At 43.4% G+C, this 21,587-nt stretch overlaps 1 protein-coding gene across 10 annotated transcripts in view; it reads left to right on the forward strand.

Moving 5' to 3' along the window:
* Nucleotides 1-378: 378 nt before the first annotated feature.
* The window catches only part of LOC135259731 (LIM and calponin homology domains-containing protein 1-like), a 112,256-nt gene continuing 91,047 nt past the window's right edge, over nucleotides 379-21,587 (forward strand). For 3 of the 10 annotated variants that reach the window (XM_064344407.1, XM_064344411.1, XM_064344408.1), the window contains exon 1: nucleotides 379-910. In XM_064344407.1, the coding sequence (XP_064200477.1) occupies nucleotides 821-910 (90 nt within the window). In that variant the 5' untranslated portion in view covers nucleotides 379-820. The remainder of the gene's footprint in view (nucleotides 911-21,587) is intronic. The other 7 variants (XM_064344409.1, XM_064344415.1, XM_064344416.1 and 4 more) reach the window with 5 other exon arrangements.

Consider the following 21,587-nt stretch of genomic DNA (forward strand, 5'->3'; position numbering starts at 1 on the left):
GGTATGTTAGAGAGATAAACCCTGAATGGGAGTTAGAGTTGGGTACTCTATCGTTTTGATGGGCAACTACCCAGAAAGCAAGTTTGAAAGAAACGTAGTTATGCCTAGGCCCTACATAACGATTATTATTCAAAGTAAACTCTTCAGTTGTGAATTTAGCTTTGTCCGTAGTGGCGGGTGTTGCAGTTTATCGTAGATACATTCATTGTCGATTCTGTATTGACGTAAAATCATACCCTTTTCCCCGTTCGAAATTAAAAAGTGCCAGTGGATGTTATTCGTGCGCTGTCAGTCGTTTGTCCTCTTCCCGTTATTGGCTAGAATCGGAGCGCTAATGGCACACACCATTGTCCCTCTAGAAATACTTTTCATCGCTTTTTGGTGAGCCAGTGTCCCGCTTGTGGAGAGCAGGCGTGTGACAGCCACTGGCTGCAGGATGTGTTTGCTTGCTTAGCATTGGCTGTTGGCGGAGTTCCGTTTTTCTGTTTATTTTTAGCCATTGGTTCGAATCGCATTGCAGCGTGTGCGAGTCTAGAAGCCCGGAGAACAGTCCCAGCGGTTGAGAGACAGTGGTATCGCCGATTGCAGTGCAGGTCTGCGGCAAGCGAGCAGGCACGCGTGAGAGTACCGGAGGAAACAGCGTAGACTGAGTAGTACGGCGAGTTAAAGTAAAACGCAGAAATAGTTTTAGGAAGTTTCTGTTCCTACAACTGGGTTTGCGAATCGCTCTTCGGGGTTAATATCCCCCGACACAGAGCCATTACATTTTAAGCACAATTTTAGAGCGGTCCGGTGCCCTCATCCCTTTACGGCTTTACAAATGGCCAGTCCCGGTTTTGATATTGGGCATCATCAACACTCCGAGGCGACTCCTGAACCAGCATTTCAAGAGGCACAGAAATGGATCGAGGTAAGTTGCATTTTCATTTCTAAAAGTAGGCTAACATCTTTTCATGTTTGTTGTTGACATGAATTTCCGAGACACTGCTGCATAGTCTAAACAGAGTTGAAAAGCTGTTTATATTTGTTTTGATGTAGCTAAATAAACTAAAGCTATATATACTTAACGGATAGCACATTCACCTGTTCTAAAAGTGATACAAAGTTATCATTTGGCCCTGCGTATTGGATTTCATTCGCGCTGGGAGGAAAACAATGAGGGCATCATGTGGTCTGATCTAGGGTGCATCGCGAGCTTCTGGGACAATAATCGGACAATCGGGGTTTTGTTTGGAGAGAATTTGAATCGTTCTGAATTACTGGCTTGCCATGTTGACTTTGAGCAGCTGTATTTTGGTTTCTCACGGGTGTATTTGATTTGTTGGTGGAAAACGGTTGCTCTAAACTTGTAATGCTCTAAAATAGTCTGTGATATAGCCTAGCCCTATCCCTAGATCAATTAACAGTCTGATCGGTCTAAAAGTGTTGCTACTTGTGATATTAAAGCATAATATTCTAAGGAAGATATAGGAAGATTCAGAATATCAAGGACATAGTTGCTTGGTTTCAGCCAGCACCGCTGCTATTAGTTGCATGAAGTTTTCTGAAATTTCATGTGCCTAATTGATGTTAAAAGTGGAAACATGGGGAGTTAGGGGTCGGGCAACCACCTGACAGAACTCAAGGACTGCCTTCACTCTCACAGTTGCAGGAGGTTGCCATAAAGCTTCTTAGTCAAACCATGAGGTAATGCTGACCTGGTAATTATCTTAAAATGCATTATTCTAGATTTGAAAAGGGACCTGTATATATATATGGATGCAAAACTTCAATAAAATGTATTTGATGAATGCAGCATAAACAAATGGAAAACAAACATGAAAACACAACAAGACTCTGAAAATGTGGGGTAGGAGAAGCTTTGAATCTGGAGGCAGATGAGGATAACATGTTACACCCCTTCCAGAGAAATCCACAGTACGTAGACTAAACATTGCACTGCCTTGAGTACATCCTGGTATGAACACACACACTCACGCGCACATTCACGGGCAGGCACACACACACACATGCATGCACATGCACGCAAACACACACAGGCACACACACACACGCATGCACATGCACACAAGCACACACACACACACACAGCTCACACACAGCACACAGTGCAGTATGAGGGCTCACTCATTAGGTGAGTCGTGTGCTAGGAGACCCTGCTGTTGTCCACTCAGCTGAAGAAATGGAGCTGGAAATGAAACGGGATGAATGACTGGTCTGCCTGGGCATTTAGTGAGAGAGCTTTTATGTCTGTATTCGTCTGTAACTGTGCGCTCAGAGGAAACAAGACAATACTTCAAAGCTAAGCTAGTTCCAAATACAATGATGTCAACCCCATCTGCATTGTTATGTCTAGCAGATTGCATCCCAATGATCATTTGTCATTTTATTAGCCTCATTATGAATTATTTACTGTCTGAACCTGTTTACTAGGACGGCAATGTGTTTCCTTGGCCCTCCTTCATCCATCCATCCATCCATCCATCCATTCACTCATTCAGTCACTCATTAATTCAGCAGGTGGACATCTGACACCATGTGATTGGACTGCCTCAGTTGTCAGTGGTAGTGACCTCCAAATCAAAATGACGAATTGGTGACAAATGAGTGGCATGTGCGTTTGTAATTGTTTGCTTAAAATTGTTATGGGCAAAACAGTTTTTGAGTTACATTACTTATAAGGCAATTAATCAGTGAAAAGGTCCACATGCCATAAAGGAAGAATGCAGCTAACATGTTGGTAATGGTTATAATAATCTTAGAGCTACCAAAAAGTTGTGTCCGGTTGGCATCTGAGGTGAAGTTATCAGTGTGAAGTTGTATCAACTTTGTTGCTCTGAGTAGTTGTTTTACAATGAATCCTTATGACGTAGAGATTGAACTTCAGAAATGTTTGTGCTGTAAATAGATCTCGTACGCCACTTAGTGCTTATCAATAATTCTTTGTAAAACCAGATTCCACATGCTTTTTCAAAGAAAGACTGAAGAAGAATCCCTGCTTTGAAGTGGGGTTCGATGGTTTGATATGACAACTTTTAACTGCTGATTTTCATAATTCCCTTTGAGCTACAATAGGCCACGATTGCTTTGAACTGCTGTCTTCAGGATCGCTGGTTTGGGGTGTAATTGGAGCTGAGGAACGATGCTTGCGGTGTTTTGTTACCTGACAAGCCGATATGGGGCTGAGACCAGAGGGAGATTTAGACAGGCCCTTTCCCTGTGGTCCCGAACGCCTTCCTGTGTCCGCTGTCCAGCGCAAGCTGTTCTTAATGAGTCAGGAAGTAACGGGAGGCTCACCTCCCAGGTCCTTAGTCTCAATGAGGCTCTGTGTCAGACACGGGAAAAGGAGGAGCCCTGGGCAGATCCTCTCGAAATCGGGCCGCGTTAACGTTGTCCACAGGCTGGGAAACTGATCCTCTTGGGCCCGACGTCCGCATAGTAGAAATTGGCAGCGAAGGAGCTGTCACTGGGGAGGGATTGCATGGCTTTGTTAATGAGGTGGTTTGTCTGATTTTGACCTGCGGCTCTACGCTGTATTGCCCTCGTGTTGAACGATGGCATGTACTGTTCTGTTTGTTTTGTTTTTCCCCCAGACTCCCGTCTGTACATGTCCTTGACGCGCTAATAGAAATAGCCTGAAATAGACCAAGCTACAGTCGGCTGAGGCTATCGTAAAAGGGCCTATCCACAGTTCTTGGCTCATTTATTCCTTTGTTTTGATGCTAATGCTATGCTAAAGCACCTTCATAGATACAGCTGCGTATGGCTTGGCCTACATGTCGGGTTTGTATCGAGCTGGGGTGGGACACTGCACAGTTCCTCATGGCACTCGACCGTGCCAAAAACAGACAGAGCAGAAGTGGGTGTGTGCGGTGGGATGTTGTGTAATAAGGAATCTGGGATGTTTTCACGAGCACGTCATTGGAACACCTCCCATAAATAAACTGTGCAGCAGTATTTGGATTCTGGGGCGAATGTAAACAAAGTTCATATGATAACTGCTAATTTCATTACTCCTAAGTCAAACTGAATTAAATTGTGCATCTCAGACCATGCGAGAGTCCCTTCAGAACGTGCTGCAGACACTGATTTATGCAGCTGTTGTACAGGTGTGTTGTTACTGCGTCTGCGGCCTGAAAGCCAAACTGGAGACAGGGCCACTTCGTGTCCTTATGTGGAATGAGAAACCTTGCTTGTCGACGTAGCCAATTACCGAAGATGAAGCCCTATTTCCACAAAGGAGTGGAATTACAGACGTTTTCCTGAACGCTAATTATGTGCCTTTTAATTGCTCCCATCTAAACCAGAATCACCTAGAATTTGAGTATGGCAGCTACCCCTCAGAAGTGCAGGCATTAAAGCCCAGATGAGTCGTGCATATCGGGTTTGTCAGTTTATACTGGTCCTTCATTTTCAAGATGGCTTCCATATGGACTACAGAAAATAGCATGCTCCTGCAAGAAAATAAATAAATGAACTATCTCTTTTTTGTTAACCTGTGTAAAAGCTGGCATATACGGGTGCAGTAGGGGACAGTTGACCTTTGGTGCTGCTGTTATGGCTCTGAAGTCAGGTATGCAAGAAAAAATGTATAAAATGGAGTATTTTCACCTGTGACAATTGTATACAACTCAGAGACAACAGTTCACTGTCCATGTATGTTTCAGAGTTGAAAGTCAACATGGTGTAGGTCTGTGTTTTAACAGTAGCAAGCACGTATATAGCTGAGCTAGATAAAAATGACTTTGACTGTGTTCAGCATACAGAATATGAGAAAAATATAATCGTCATTCTCCTGGACATCGCTCTAAATTATTCAAATGGTAGCGGCCAGAATAGTTCAGGTATTTTCTCACTGAGCACCATGGTACTTGACTGACTGTCATTTGCACCTATGGAAATTAAGCACAATGTCATTTTTTTCCCACCTAATCAAATGCAGCAATTTACATTTTCAGAAAGAAGTGCTACTGGTACAAATTCAAAGTTATTTTTACACCACAGTCCTGTCAGGTCCTGGAGGTTGCTGAAATGAGTGTATATGGCAGGGAGTCTGTGGTGGTTCCATTCCTTGCCCGGGTTCATAAAGACCTTGAAATGATATCAGACCTCAAGCCCGGGTAAGGTTATTCCAATATCTTGAGACCTGTGGGGAATTGTCAATTGCCAGTTGTTTGGGTTCTTTGGTCTGTAATCTTGGGGGGGTGGGGGGTTGGTTGTTTTGGACAATCGTTAAACACCACTTTCTCCTAGGCAACATTATATGAACTCTATCAAGTAGGCAGTAAGGGGGCAGTTATGTTGCCAAAAAGAACTGACATGTTGCTACGAGATATGATTGCATTTTTGGAAAAACTGGTCTGGTGGGTTTCTTTTAAGTGGTTGTGGGACTCCATCCAAACTTTCAAAAAGCAGTTGACAATTCTCTGACCAGGTAGATCCTCATAGATTTGCTTTAGTAGAACAAAACAGTTGAAGTCTTGTGACTGTCACATGTCAGACGGCAACGATTCTTGTCCCGGCAGCCCTGCTTTGGGTGTTGTGGTAAATAATGCATTTTGTTTTGGAGGGAATTTGGTGTGGGCGTCAGGCAGAACAAACAGCACACCAGAAAGCTAGATGGGGGCTGAGGGGCGTGGCCGAAGCTTGACTGTTGCTCAAACAGGATGCTCCCTGCGGCGGACGCACTGGGCATCAGCGCCTCCATACCCTGCAGTGCAGTGATGTCACCAAAAACAGACAGAGGAAAAACGCGGACGCGAGTGTCTTCCTTTCTCACGCTGTTGTGGAAACAGTTGGAAGCGCTGCGTTGCGGGTGCGTCTCAGAAGTTTCTGCCGAGTCATCAAAGTTTGCGCGTACCGGGATTGCATTTGTTCACTCAAAACATCGCAATGTGAAACTGATGGGACCCTAGCCATGCTAAGGCATTACATGGTTATGAAGGGACATTTAAAAAGCATCAGCAGAAGAATTCTCCATACATGAGACTTGAATGTACCACATAGCAGATGGTTGGGATGGTCGCTGAACTGCTTGCTCATAGGAATGATGTGGGTGGTTCAAGGAAAAGTGTGTCTTGCAGGAATTGCTCAGTTCCTAGCCCAGTTCCCAGTTTCCATTCTTCGCTTTCCGTAGAAGTTATAGCTGGTCTCTGGAGAAGTTTGTCACAAAGAGTGAGTACATGTGACATTGTGTAGAAGTATAGTATGTATGAGACAGGCCTTGATAGGTTGTTCCCATACTTGAACGTTTGAGGCAGCAACGGACACCACACCCTACCAGATTATACTGTTGTCAGTGCCTACCTCCCACAGTGTAAAAGCAAGTGCGTTGGCAGTGTTAAAGTGCCTTACTGTATCACACAGCAACTCACTAAATTTGATCAGTTTTGTTCTATTCGTTGAATACCCTTTGTCTTATTTTTTTACGCATTATAATTGAATTATTATTTTAAAAAGTGACATTAGATGAGCCTTCAAAAAGTGCAAGTTGTCTTTTTTCCCATTTAATTTTAGACTTAATCTAAACCTCTGAGAGTTTGACCTCGTTATTAGTGAGGTGTGGAAGAAAGAGTAACAATAATGAACAGGAATAAATCTGCAGATGCCCACACTCAGAGGGAGGTGATTAATCGTCCTGCTCATTTCCACAGACAACATGTTTTGTGATGAATGTGCAAGTTGCCCTGAAGATCAGCTTGAGCGCATTGAGCTTTGTATTTTATGACAATGTGACTGTTAGCATGCATGCTCAATCTTTTGGTTCATTGATGGTTGGGTCCCTTTATTTCTATCCAACAACTAGCACTAATTATCAGTTCCACTTAAGTAGTGATGGAAATTTCAGTAATTAGTCCATGGCTGCGATCCAAAGGCCTCTAATCCTTCATTTGAGAATTGGTAGTTACGTGCCACCAACCCTGAAGGCTGTTCTAAAATGCAGTGGTGAGATTGCTCACATGATAATAAATACTACACACTAATAATAACATAATTATGATTATTATAACAAGACAGTTATCATTTGTCCACATTCTTCCAGAGTTCGAAAATAATGCGAAATATCATCTGCCACAGAATATTAACCTACATAAAAATCTGGATTGAATATGGATGGATATGTGCTTGTCACTGCTGATAATTTTATAACATATGTGTGCTTGGACCATGTCCTTCCTGAAATAAAACTGCAGCAATTAAATGGGATGTCAAACCACAGAACAAGGCCAAAGAATTTATTTGCCACACAGTAAAAGATAGACAACATATCAGTAGCATGAATTAACACACAGAAGATTATCTTAATTGAATTGAGGCATTGAGAATAACATGAAATAACAAAATTAGCTGTATAATTGGCTTGTTCTAATGCATTTGCTGTTCGTACATTATTGGCCAATTATGTACTGACTCTTTATTTGTATTATGTACTAGCCATTATCATAATAGCAAGTACACTGCATTTATGTTGATTTATATGTATCCAAATTGCCATTTTGGAAACTGCGATTCCTATAAATGGGATAATGGGACACACGCTGCCATTCACTCTTAAACGTTATGACAGCACCGCCATATTGATGAAGATTTTATGGTGCATTCCAAAGTGTATTTTAACACAGCTTAGACCCTCAATCCCATCCCTCAGGCTCTGGAATTATTGCATGGTGATATCATGGTATGTGGCTAAAGGGGCGAGCCTTCGCAAAAGACTTGAGGGTTTGAGACAGCGCAGAGCAAGCCTTAGCCCGGTTACCTGACACCTACCACTATCCAGTCAGCCATTATTTGTTGCTGATATATGAGAGAAAGTCCAGGGCTGTGCACTCAGTAGTATTTTGTGGTTTTAAGGAACGGGGTTAGGACTCTGGAAATGTTGTTCTTGCATTAATGCCAGCTGAAATATATTCGATTTAACCTGCTCCTGTTTTAAAAGAAAATACCTTGGCTTCACAGCATAAGTCAGCTACGTATGTCGCATTGCTGTATTGGCTGCAGTGTGGCAAAGAGCAGAAAAGCACACGTGTCACACTGCTGGGTCAGAAAGCGCATGCAGAACATTACAATATGCCGTTTGTGCTCAGGTTTCCAAAGGAAGTTTGCATTCATCAAAGGGAGAATGTGGCTTTTCCCTACTCTTATTTTCAACTCTGTTTAAATGAATGACAATTGCCGTCTGATTACAGTTACGTGTGCAACTTTGCTGGGTGTCCTTCAAAACCTATTTTTGTTTTTTGTTCTAAGTGGCTACTTTAGTGTATGTTCTACACATCCTGAATGTCCTTTCATATATATATATATCTGAGTCAGTTGTTTGTAAATATTTGTTTGATATCAACCACTGTTGACATCATCCACAATATACTGTGTATACTGAGTGGGATGCGGAATGTGGTTTCAAATCCATGATTAATCTTTTACCTTGTGCAACATGCGTTGGTACTTAAACACACCATTTGTGCATCTGCAGTGTGTGATGTGTCTAAATGGATATAAATCGAGTGAAAGGTTCTCGCAGGGGATTAGGTGTGGATGTTTGGCAGTGGCTGACCGGGACATACGGTGGAGGGCAATCCCCCCTGCTGGCCAGGAGAGCTTGCGGCCAGCTGCGTGGTCCCTCCAGGAAGCTGACGTTAAGCGGAGGGCCTGGCACAAACCCAGAGGCTCCGGGACCAACACTGCAACGCGGTGGGAATCCGCAGCGACTCGCTCGCAAAAGACGTGTGCGCCCTCCGCGTTAGAACAACGCCCAAAAATGTGGCCGCATCTACGTTCCGCCATGTCGGGAAAGAACGGTAACATTTCGGTTTAGGCCACTGTGGTATCTGCCAGGGCACTGAGGCCCTTTTGTTCGTGCTGCAGTGGCAGCCCTGTTTAAAATCCCCCCCACCCCCCATCCCCTTCCCAAATCCTAATCCAGATTAGTGGCAGCGGCGAGTAGCGACATTGTGACAGCGTGTGTAATCTCTGAGTGATGAGGTGTTCGACTCTGTGTGTGGTCTGTACAGGAGTTCATGTCAGAGAGCCGGTGGTTATAGGGTAGACCTTAGGGCAGATTTAAAGCAATGATAGCATAGCCCTCGGTTTTGCAATTCTGGCAGTGATGCTTACGCAGTACTGGCAGTACTTAGCCTGATGAATTCAGGTGGAAACTTCAATTTCCTGAGAAACATCTTGAGTACTTCAAAATGAAATATGTGAAAATATTTCATTGGTCATGCCAAGTGCACTGAATATGAGATCTACAAAAACTAGGAGCGACCAATCGGCCTTTCCCTGGGTTTTCTTCTGTGAGATAGCCTTAAACCTTAAACCTTAAAAAAATTATTTGAAGTTGCTTGTTGTGGTGACAAATTAATCAGGGGTTAGTTGGTTTAATATCCAAATGGGAGACCTTTGATTATTACTCATTGTATGATCAATCATCTCCCAATGCAATGTCTAGATTTCTCTAGCTCAAATGTTCCGGTGTTTGTAGGTGCTGCTCCTTGTTCTCAATTTATAAATAACTCATTAGAGAGGGGTGTAATGGAATGAGTTTCTGCCTTCCCCCTTCATTTGTCTTGTATGTCCTCTCTGAATAATATCACAAGTCATTCTGCAGTCTGCTCTTTGTAATGGATTTACACTTCTGCTTGTAACTGATTGAACCAGATATGCATTGAGGACTGACAGTGTGGATAGTGCTTTGGGCAAATTCTTAGAGAATCTCTGGTCATAGAATGGATTGTTTTACAGTATATCTGAAGAAAAACATGTTTTCAACATACAAAAATGCGAGTTACCCACACATACTGCATACCACACACGGCCTAAAAATCATTTATTCAAACTTGCAAAATCTAGGCCTGCAATTGAAAGTATTGATATCAAAATTAGGCCTAGTTACAAGAAACAATATTGGCTCTCTTAGCTCACACAAATAAAACAAGCTGTATTCCAAAGCAATGCTGCCAAATGTTTCCTAAATTATTTCAAGTAAGAAGGCATAACTTGGCAGGATGGCATACCCTGCCCACTTCCGTCGCCACCTGCTGTCCCCACCACCGCCGCCCGGCCCCGCCCATCATCTGAGCCACTATTTCAGGACTGTCATTTAGCTGCCACCAATCTACACCCTGAGCCGACCAGAGGAGGATGGGTTTCCCCTTGAGCCTGGTTCCTTACGAGGTTTCTTCCCATCTGCCACAGGGAGTTTCTCTTCGCAACTGTTGCTTTAGGCTTGCTCCTCTGGGGGTTTAGGCCAGGGTTGTCTGTGAAGCGTATTGTGACAATTGTTTGTGAATTGTGCTATATAAATAAATTTTGATTTATTTATTGATTGATTGATTGACCTGCCATCCCAATATATTGCACAAACAGGAAACAAAGAGCAGCAGCTTTCCACTTGAGGTCCATTGGTCTATCAAGCACATTGTATAAGAAACCTGAAGGGTTACGTTAGACCCCTAATCCCAACCTGGGGAAGACAGCATGTGCATTGTGACCGGACACGCCTCACATTGCTCCTGCAGAGCATGCGTGAATAGGGCCATTTAAAGCTAAAGGAAATGGGGATTCTGGGCAAAACTGAGAGAAAAGCTTTTGAAAACACTCATTTTTGGGTGTAGACGTGAGAACAGTAATTTTTTTTAAAGTGGTACAGTACCCATACTGAGACACTACCAGGGCCATTATCCCACAAACATCTGGTGACATGTGCAGCTTCTCCTCTTTAATCACGTAATGTTCCGGGAGACTGGACGTTTAGCACCGGAATAGCAGTAGAGTGGATTCGTGGATATCTTTTCAGACAGACTGAGTCAAATCCCCCCTGATCCAGTCTGACCTCCTGTCCCATAAATTAATGTCACAACACATCTGGTTTCCACGGCAGTTTATTGGGCCTAGAAAAGAGCACCATCATGCTCTCTCTCTCTCCTGTCAGGTATAACATTTCAGATACAGGTTTTGTTATAGCAATTACATTTAGGGTTAAATGTAACCTGTTTTTTTGTTGTAACAAGTAAAGTCCTTGAAAATGGCAAATAGTCCAAGAATACACAATTATTATGTGTAATGGACTTAGTTTTTTATTGTGTCATCCGTTTCTGATGTTTAGAATGAAAAAGTTGCAGTGGAACAAACCTCTTGTTCTGAAATGAGCAAAAACCTGTAACACATTCCAAACTGGTGCAGTTGTATATGGAATTGTATGAACTAGGGAATAACACAATGATAAACAAGGACAAGCCTGAGAAAAAATGCTAAATGCTTCCAGAGACTTTCACATGAGTCTCATGCTTTTTGGGTTACAGTAAATTGCATGCATTGATTTCATAAATGTGTGTTTCATCTGAATATGTCCTATGCATCCTTCAGCAGATTGCAGAACAGATGTGTTTTTTGACGACGGGTCATAAATTAATACAGGTTCCCTGAACTCGTATCAACCCAATTTTGTAATGGCGAAGCGATTTTTCATTCTTAATCCTAATTGTATTAACTCACACGATACCTCCGTCACAGTGCTGGTGTAATATTGCTGTCTGCAGTTTTAGCACTGGCAATCCACATACTGAAATATTGCACCTCAGTCTCTAGGTGTGTAACGCTTACATAGTTGTGAAACAGGCGATAGCATCGGTGTGGTTTTTAGACAGAGAGTCTCGGGCAATTACAGTAAAACAATCGTCTTTTCACAGCGCGTCAGTATCTGGGTCACTTCACTGCGATAACGCTCCGGTCTACAGTTCCGAGGTCCCGTGGGTGCTGGACTGCTTCTCCGAAGCTGAGAAACCGGGAGAGGCGTGCGCGGCGCATCCGCAGCCTCGGAGGGGGCGTGGGTCATGAAGACGCGCTGCGTTGCACGTGGCAGGCAGCGTGGGGAAACTCACTTTGAATAGCGGCATTGGAAAAGCGGCCGTCCGTTTTCGTCGGTTGCCGAGCGCGATGAGTTTGTTAAAGAAAATTGATTTATGAAGTCACAGACGAACACGTGCACGTGCATGCGGATCTTCTCCGTTGTAAAATTGCAGCAAGGTGTCCCCACACGTGAAGCTTCCCTCAAAAACGTATTCGCTGAATATATTTGTTTGCATTGGATTCAAAAACGTATCAAGACAGTATAATTAATCAGAAAAGGGAAATCTCATGCACAAAACTCCTGTGTTTGAATGTTTATATAGCCACATGTGCAGTATATTAAACAAGACCAGGTCAAAACCTAGTATATGGCTGGACCTAACACACGTGATCCGGCCGACCAGTGGTGTAACTTCATCACTCACTCAGTCACTCAGCCACAGATGCATTTGTAGGACTGGCCCCGCTGTTGCGGTCCATCCAAAAATGGGTAGCACTTTCTATGAAAGGTCTTTCAAAAGAGAAGCTAACTTCTTCATAGGCATTATATGGGGCTTCCTTAAGTATTACACAAGCACTCGCGAATACTTATGTCAGTAATTGAAACTAAGAATATGTAGTGTTATGTTGCCACTGATGTACCAAGTGACATTTCCATGACATTAGAATTTGTGAATGTCTGTAATGTGCTTATGAAGGTGCTTATGTAGTGCATATGCATGAGTTATATCACTCTTATGAAGAAGAATATGTTACTATTCAAGTACATTTACAAAATATGCAACCCAAAGTTGTTTGTATATTTTATCACAAGTTTATTTATTTGACGCATGATTCATAGAAAAGCTTGCTTTGAGGCCCATGTGGCAAACACATTGCGATCGTGTGTCTGCATTATCCCACTTGGGGTTCATGTTGACTGCTCTCATATTGCTTTCACATTGTGATCAGCAGCTGGAATGCAGTTGTGTTGTGAGAAGCCTAGATTAGGACAGGACCTGAAAGCCTGTATTTCTTTTCCCATACCGTCAGGATGCAAGATGTCCATTGTATTGTCCATTGTGAGACAGTGTGGGAATGCGTCTTGCATCATTCCTTAGCATTCAACTCAGCCGTCAGTGGCGTGAGTACTTTTGCGATGTTATAGTTGACTGGATAAGTCAGCGAGCGTGGGATGGAACAAAACAAATTCAATTCAGGACACCCTCGCCAGCATCTGTGCTCATCCTAAGCAAGCAGCCACCACAGAGCTGTTTACATTGACCTCAGAAAGCCTGTATAGCAGAGACCAAATGAGAATGCTGTACGATGTATTAGAAATAAAAAATAAAGCAAATTTTGTAGGTTCCCTATGTCTAGCTAGGATATTTCACAAACTTTGTTTGTTCGGTCGGAACAAATGGCTCACGTTCATACTGACCTTTGCATGTAAGGCAAATGCCTAAGATTGTATTAGCTGCATACACTTGAGATGTTGGTAAGATCAATGCAGTTAATTATATAATGCACATGGATTTAATAAAATAAAAAATAAACAGCTGTACCCATTACCACAATACTTTTCTCCTTATCTTCCTATATTTTGAATCAAAGGCTATGGAAGAATTAACTTAGCTAGTGAATGACCTAAATTACATCATTTTTGATCTACCATTGCCATTATACCAAGGACAGCCATTTAAAAAGTACATCAAGTTTAATTAGCAAAAGGCAGTTGACCTAAAAAAATATTGTGTTTCATCATAGCACATAGACTTTGAATTGAATTGAGGTAGGGACAGCAAGGGCTAAGCTGATAATGTTTATCTCATTTGCTTTCTGCTGGATTGGGCGAGCCCATAAGATGGCCATTTTTAAAATTCAGCTCTTGCTCAGAGGGGTACTGCTGGAAAAAAAGCAGATGAGGGGACTTAAAATACTGCATTTGGCCAAGATGTGCACTTTTCTGGGACAACTGCCTATAGGAAATAGAATATTACAGAGTTCTGGATTCTCAAAGTATTTAGCTTTAATTTTTACCATGCGTCCATTATAAATGCATGTGGTTAGAACTTTTACTAAGCCAGTACTAAATCAAGTAAAATGTTTTCTGTCCACCGCCTCTCCAGCAAATTAAAATTCATTGCAACGGCCCTTTAAAAACCGTAAGTACTTGCATGGTGCATTCGTCCAATGAAATGTCTTGGAGATACACAGCGACAGTTTTAGCACTCAGACTTGGCGGTCTCATGTAGTCGCAGTTGCATAATTTGGAAATGAAATAAAAAGTGCCCTCAGTTTATAACTGTTTCTTAAAGCAGCTTTACAACTTCTTGTGACATTTATTTGGTTATGTAAGGGGCTATTATTTTTATTTTATTTTATTTTTTATTGGGACACACTTCCTAAAATTGGCGAAATTACAGAGAACCAAATTGCGTAATTGCAGTAAGTGCAGTCACCAGATTCCACATCAGTGTTGTATTGGTGCACATCCTGGTAATCCAATAAATTTTCTATTCACGACTCGTCATGCTTCAAATTCAGCATTTCTGCCTGTCACTAACAGGCTCAGCCTGCTTGTATTCGCCTGAAGTGTTTGAATGGTTGCATTTTTCAATTTCTGTTGTGCTTTGTTCACATTTATGAATATTGTAATCAGAAATTACAATTTTCGTGCAAAGGGCTTGAATTATGGATGGATTCATTGACTCCATTGGCTGCATTGCTGCTGTTTTCTGAGCTGTGTAATCCTTTTATGCTCAAAGGGAGCCGCTCTTGTGGTCTCTTTCTCTCACTCTCTCAGTCTCTGTGGTCTCTTTTTCTGTCTGTCTTTTTCTCCTTCTCCCTTTTTCTCTTCCTCTTTCCGCTCAGTGCTTTCTCCCTTCTGCTCACGTTGAGGAGGAGAGAGCAAGTTCAGTTCAGACTTCTCAGCTTCCTGTTTTAGATCACTCTCTCTGACATTTTATTCATCTGCCGTCCAATACAAAAGGCCCTTTCTTCCCTTGTCAGCCCCTCCCTGTTGCGGATCCCTGATCTGTTTGTCCAAAGTGCGCTTTTGGGCTTCCTCAGCACCAGAGCTGAAGCAGGACAGGAAGGTGCCAGCAGCCCCTCTTTGGTGACTGCATGGGCCCCCCAAATGACAATGACCATGAATGGTCTCTTTCAGAAAGGAGGGGGGGGGGGGGTGTAGAGGGCGGTGCTCATTGTGCATGAGGCGCACAAATGTCTCCTCCCCCTTCCCCTTCCCAGTGCTCCTTTGCCTCTGACGCCCCCCCTCTGTAACCAGCTGGTCGCCCCAGCAACAATGTGTCCGTCATCGGCCCGGCAGCCGGCGACACAGTTGGCCCTCGGGTGACCGGCATGTGCCGGAATGCTCCCGGACCCGCGCTGCAGACGCCATTCTGGCTCCATCTTCCTGTAACTTCCTGGTTGATGTTATGAACTGGAAACTTAGCAGCTGAAATGGAAATCCTCTCTGAAACTGAGAAACTGAGATGTTTCCTCTGCTTGCCGTGTATGCTGTATTCTTGCCCTCTGACGTCTGAACTTGTTAAGCGGATGAGGGGGAGGGAGTAGAGCAGCAAGTGAATGGGTTTATCCAGCCGGGAGCCCGGGCTTATATAAAGCCCTCTTAGCGGTGAAGTAACGTGCTGAATAGTGATTGAGATATTTTCAGAGTGCTGCTTCATGGTACATTTGCATGGGGTTAACCTGGGTAACCTAGTTTCCCCTATCCCAGATAAACACAGGTTAGCAGGTTAGGATGATCACAGATCAGCTGCCCATGTCCGTTCAACGTTCATTCAAGGGACAACCTTCCCTTTCACTTCTCTTAAAGCTGTGAGTTGCCAGAATGATTGATGGCTTTTCCTTCCCTGTTTAAGGAGCTTACAGAACATGGTGAGCTAATGGATTTAGCCTACATGTTTTGATATAATTGAGTCATTCTGTTTGAGTGTCGCTGATAGTTTGTATCTTTGTCGTCTTTGTCTGTCAATTGAATGCACAATAGGGTTTAATGTCTAGGTGTCAATGTTTCCTCACACACTGGTCCTTTGTGTACGGTTCATTTTGGTCTTGTAATTGACGTCATCGGCCCCTGCTCTGCTAGCTGGTAAGGGCGTTGTTTGTGAGCTGTGTCTTATAAGTTGCAGGAAGTTTTACTTTTGAAGGTTTTGCAGCACACAACTCTGTTTATTCTGGAATTAGTTATGATACTTGTGTAAAGGTGACCAGGAGCAGTGTGCTTATATCCAGTTAGGTGGAGGAGATGAGTCCAAGTTTTGCTCAATCCTCACAAGGGTTGGGCTGTATTTTTTCCCTTTCATGTTGGCCATTAAAATAGCAGGGTATACAGCATATAATTTTTTATAATATTAATTGATAAATAAATGAATGATAAACAGCTGGGTTGTGTGGCATTGAGCTTCCAGTGACGTGCATAGCCACTGGGCTTCATGACTTCATTTGTGCCTTGTTTTTTGAAGAACTATTTTGTTACTATTTCAAAATTTCATTTTGGAAATAATTTTAACAGAACCTGATTAGGCCAAGGCTGCCTTATCGCCTTTTAAAATACAGAGCTCGGTTGTGTAGCTATTATGAAATTCTGTGGCAGTGGTTGCAAAACAATCCCTGGATGTGTTTACACTTGTTGAAATAATGACTGAAAAACGTCAGCATGCTAAGATGTTTCATCTGCCGCTTTGCGGTTTATTAATCACTGCACTTACACTGGGCTACGTTATCGTTAACATTTCAAAAGGTTTGCTCTTGTAGCGGCGCCACTATACTTGAATTAACAGCTTGCTACCATAGTTGGGAAGCCTGTAAGTCCATGTTCAACTCTGGTAAGTACTGGTTACTTAAGCTGCAGTGATTTTTCTGGACAGGCTCTGGGGTTTAGACCTGCATTTCGATATGTTTATGAATTTCTGCATGACAGTTTTATGGTGCGGCACACCGGAGTCAGGTTGCTTCACATTCCTATTCTGTCAGTGGCGAACTGAGTAACGTTTGTACTTGGCTTTCTATGCAAGCTCACCTTGCACAAGCTTAGCCCAGGTGTGTGCTTTCAGTTTCAGGTTATATAGTGGCAGGCTCCTTTCTTTTTGGCTGCATCCATTCCCTGACAAAATAGACCCATATATAGCTATTGAATTTGAAATTCCAGCTATAGCATTATCAAATTTACAAACAATCAACATTGTGTAAAGCAGCTGCAGCATAGGCCTGTTTCCATACAAACTTCCTCTAGTTTACAGTGACAGGGGTTGGTGGGGCAGTGCCTGGAACTGACTGAAATTTATATGAATAATAACAAAATGCCATATTGAAATAACACCATTGGTATTTTTATATACCCTGGTATGCTGTATTACCGGATATCGATCCAACCCTAATTCCCTCAACATAAGACCACACAGTACCTCTGAGCCCAGGTCAGTCCCAGTGCATAGGTTTTTGAAACAGCTTGTTCATCTTGCTTCCTCGTTTTCCCATTTAATTCGCTTGGCTTTATTGGTATAACTGTTATATTCCTTCCCCATTTCCTTCCTGTTTTCCTGTCACAGGTGTCCTTGGTATTCACTCTATCTGTCTGTTTCACATATCATAGGCACTACAATGATTGGTTTTGCAGAGTTGCAGTGATGTCAGGACAGAAGATGAATGAAGAAAAGTGGTTTATTTTATGATGGCATACATTTTAGGCAAAGGTAATAACCCCATGAGAGGCAGCACTCAGTCCCCTTAGCTCCAAGGGTCATGCTACCACAAAGGCCTTATTTATCCGCAGGGTGCTTCAATTCCCCAGGGACAATTCCTTTTCCCATTGGAGCCATCGGCACCTACAGAGTGGAAGTCATCGCATAGCATTCCATCAGCTTTTGGAGAACAAGACTCTATTGTCCTGTGTGTATGAAAGGAGAAACTTTGAGGAAATTTTGTAGCTCTCTGGGGCTCGACTTGTGCGTGATAATATCTATTTGGGATCTCAGGCGTAAAACGAAGCATATTCCGTTTATAGCTGGTCACCAGGCAACCAGTAAGATTCTAAATTTGACATGTTCAATTTGCATGTCATTCAAACAGTGGGAGTTTTATTTAAAGCGTCCGAGAGACACGCGTCCATGCCAAATTGTCCTCAGTGATGGAAACACGTCAAAAGTAATGAGAGCGCTTTTGTGATAGCGAGCCGGACGGCGGTGGAATTTCTGGAAGAGGAAGCGCTTTGGGAATGGAATGAAGCCCCGGGTTCGGCCCCTGGGAACGTGAAAGTTGATCTCCTTCTGAAACCAGAATCAAGGTGAATAATGTGAAAGAAACGGGACCGTGGAAAAATTTCTGGAGAGATGAGGTTGTTTTCCACAGCCCTGTGCCAGTAGTAGGGATATTAAGCAACCGGAGAAATCCCACTGTGAGTGCTAACGCACCTGCATGCACTATACACAGATACACAGTGCTGATCACCTGTTCCCAGAGGGAAATACCGCATCACAATGGTGAACTTGGCTCATTAATTATTGTGCTATTGTGGACTGTCCCAGCAGTCTTGTTATGGATGGAGTGTCCATCATTCTAGTGCTCCCTTGCCTCCATTTTGGCTCTGCCTGTCTTACTGTGTACAATGATGGACGTGTTTTACATTGTCTTTCCAAAACTCTGAACAAATGTGAGGCAGAAGAGCAATGTCCAATTCATCTGCATTTGTTTTGAAAGAATTCACGCATTGAGTTGCCAGAATTTAGTTCCTCAGAATTAATGAGCCACACGGCCCACCTGCGAAGAATGTTGGGTGGGTTTGGAGACAGCACGGTCTCCTCTGCCCACTCTGGTGAGCTCACTGATCAGCCTGGGGGCAATAAGAGAAGAATTCCCATCTCCTAGGGCCAAAGGCATGCTCCTTCTCCCTGGCTTTGTCCTTCTCTCCTCCCTGTTCCCTCCTTCCTATTGTTGTTATCAATGCCTCCTTTATGTCTGGAACTGAACCTTCTGCCTCAGAGTCCGCCTTGCAGCTTGTTGCTGTCCTTTCAGAAGAGACGTCGTCTAGATCAGAAAATGGTAGCGTGGGCCAGGGTCCTTGGCTTGCCTGTGTGTGCCCTGGGTGTTGCCCGGAGGCAACTTACGGGGTCGATCGTGCTGGCTTTCCCCTGGGGTAAAGCAGTCACCTTCCACAGGACAAGACACTTTGTGGGCCTCAGTTACAACTGATAGGCACCACGAGCCAATTGGTATGCACAGAAACAGAAGGAAGTGAGCAAGTACCTTGTCATTGTGTCACAGGGTGAATTGGTTGGTCTGTGACGTGACAACAACAGGACATTATTTAAAGAAGTTGGTGTAGCGGAAACAGCTGAGCAGGCTAACGGATTAGCAGGGTTATTATGCGATGGATTCTTATGCCAACGGATCCTGAAGTCCCACTCAGATACCAGGGAGTGCCTGTAGATTTTATGTAGGGGTATATTGCAGGCATGGACTCAGTGCTTTGCTACTGTGTTCCTTAAGCACAGTCTAAAAAATTAAAATGGAACGATTATACATTATACATAATTATACAGTATACTTAATCTCCACATCCTGCAGATTATACCTGTGCCTGTTCAGTAAATTGTGTTTCTGTGGTCAACTATCGACTATATTGCATGATTCAGAGCTTTGCAAGAAGTTTAAAACACAGTCCACTCTGGAAGAACTGAGATTTTAAGTAAGGGAGAATGGTAGATCTGGATGAATTTAAATCTGTTAATAAACCTATTTAAATTTTTCGGACAGATTGACACTGCTATGCACTGACCTTGGTATGAAGCATTTCTTGAATGCTTGGGAAATTCATATATTATAATCTACAAAAATAAAAATAGGGTGTGTGTGTTGTTTAGGTTTAAAGACCTGAAATACCGAAAGAATGGTTTAACTGTTGGATACTTGTTTATACTTTCAGAGGAAGTTCCAATGCACTGGGCAGAAAAAAAAACATACAAAACAGTCGTTCTGTTTCGCTGAATGCTTTCCTGTCACCTAATTAAATAGCCAATACTCAGCTAGCTAATGTGAGCTCAGTCTGTTACTTATGAGGTGTCTCCAGAAGGTAAAACCTTCAGTACACAGGGTCCAGTGTCCCCCTTATGGGGGTCAGCTCCACAAATGACAGAACGGGAGTCAAGTGCAGGTGGCGGCTACAGAACGAGGGTAACACCTTCCTTTTTTCGGACGCCCGCTTAAAGTCCCGCTAATGAACATCCCTTTACGTCTGCATGAGCTGGCAGATTGAGGCGTTGGAGGAAGCCAGTGAATGAGCGTCATTGTAGAGGCCTTTGAAACCCTTGATGTGACATTTTTGTGGGCCTGCTGTTGCGGGAGGAGTCTACTGTGCTGAGGGAGAGGACGCAGCAAAATGCTGAATGAAAGTCTGTAATGATCAAGTCATGCCAACATTGCATGTGAATAAAATAATTACAGGGGGCTGAGCTTAATGTCAATGGATTTAATGTGAGAGTAATATTGTACTGCAATTTCTGAAATGATTTCAATCGGTTGTTTTCATCAATGCTCAGTGTCAGATTTCCCCATATTTGCGGTAGGCGCCTTCAGAGTTTGTGAAGCAACGTTTAAAAAGTCAGGACAGAGCCACTTTTAATTATTTGTTTGATTTATGTAGCAAAGATTCAATGCCATTTCAAACAAATTTTTAGTTACGAATATAATAGTTCTAGATGCAAATATTCACCACATTTTTTTATGAATGAGTGAACAAACACGCTCTTGAACATGGTGGGCTTCTACCATAATTGTGAAGGTTTGCGACTCGTGCTGCTCGGACGCTGAGGAGCGCTTCAGCTGGTAATGGTCCTATTTCCATTTGTTCACCCGGTTTGAAGCTTGCGGTGACTCCGGGCTCCGAAGGGGATAATTCCCATAATTCCCAGTCGCTAATCTGCCAGCAGGGCTGTGGCCCAGCCAGGAATGCGGTGCCTCGCTACGCCTAGCTCTCCCCCACCCCCCCCCCCCCCCACACGTTCCAGGCTGGACTCGTACCGTTTTAGAACTCCCATCGTATCTGAGTGTGATGTGGTTCCGCCATGTGTGTGGTGTCAGGGAGTGGACTCGCAGATGGCAGCGAAGCCAAAAACAGAACAAACGGAAACGCGTGTGCTGAACCGTAAAACGGGACATTTCCCCTGATATGAGGGCCTCAAACACATGCGGTTCTAATATGAGGGCCTCAATAATGTGGGGTTCTGATGTGAAGGCCTCAAACACGTGCGGTTGTAATATGAGGGACTCAAACATATGGGCTTCTGATATGAGGGGCTCAAACATATGCGGTTCTAGATATTGGGCATGGAGGCTTGCTCAAAACCAATAATGGGGTTCTGATATGAGGGCCTCAAACATGATATGAGGACTACTGTGCTTGATATGAGGGACTCAAACATATGGGCTTCTGATATGAGGGGCTCAAACATATGGGCTTCTGATATGAGGGGCTCAAACATATGGGCTACTGACATGAGGACCTCACACATGTGGGATTTGGATATGTGTGTGCGTGCATGAGTGCGTGTGTGTGTGCGTGCGTGCGTGCGTGTGTGTGGGTGCGCTCAGTTACGGGGGGCTTTGATATGTGGCTGTCAGACATTTTGTGGCCCTGATATGTAGTCCCGGTGAGAATACCTTGTACAGCAGATCTGTGGGAAGGAAATGAAATGTGAGCTGAGCATGGTGAAAGGAGGAGAAGGCTAATCATTCTCAGCATG

Source organism: Anguilla rostrata, chromosome 7 (genome assembly GCF_018555375.3).
Source record: "Anguilla rostrata isolate EN2019 chromosome 7, ASM1855537v3, whole genome shotgun sequence".
Taxonomy (NCBI): Eukaryota; Metazoa; Chordata; class Actinopteri; order Anguilliformes; family Anguillidae; genus Anguilla; species Anguilla rostrata.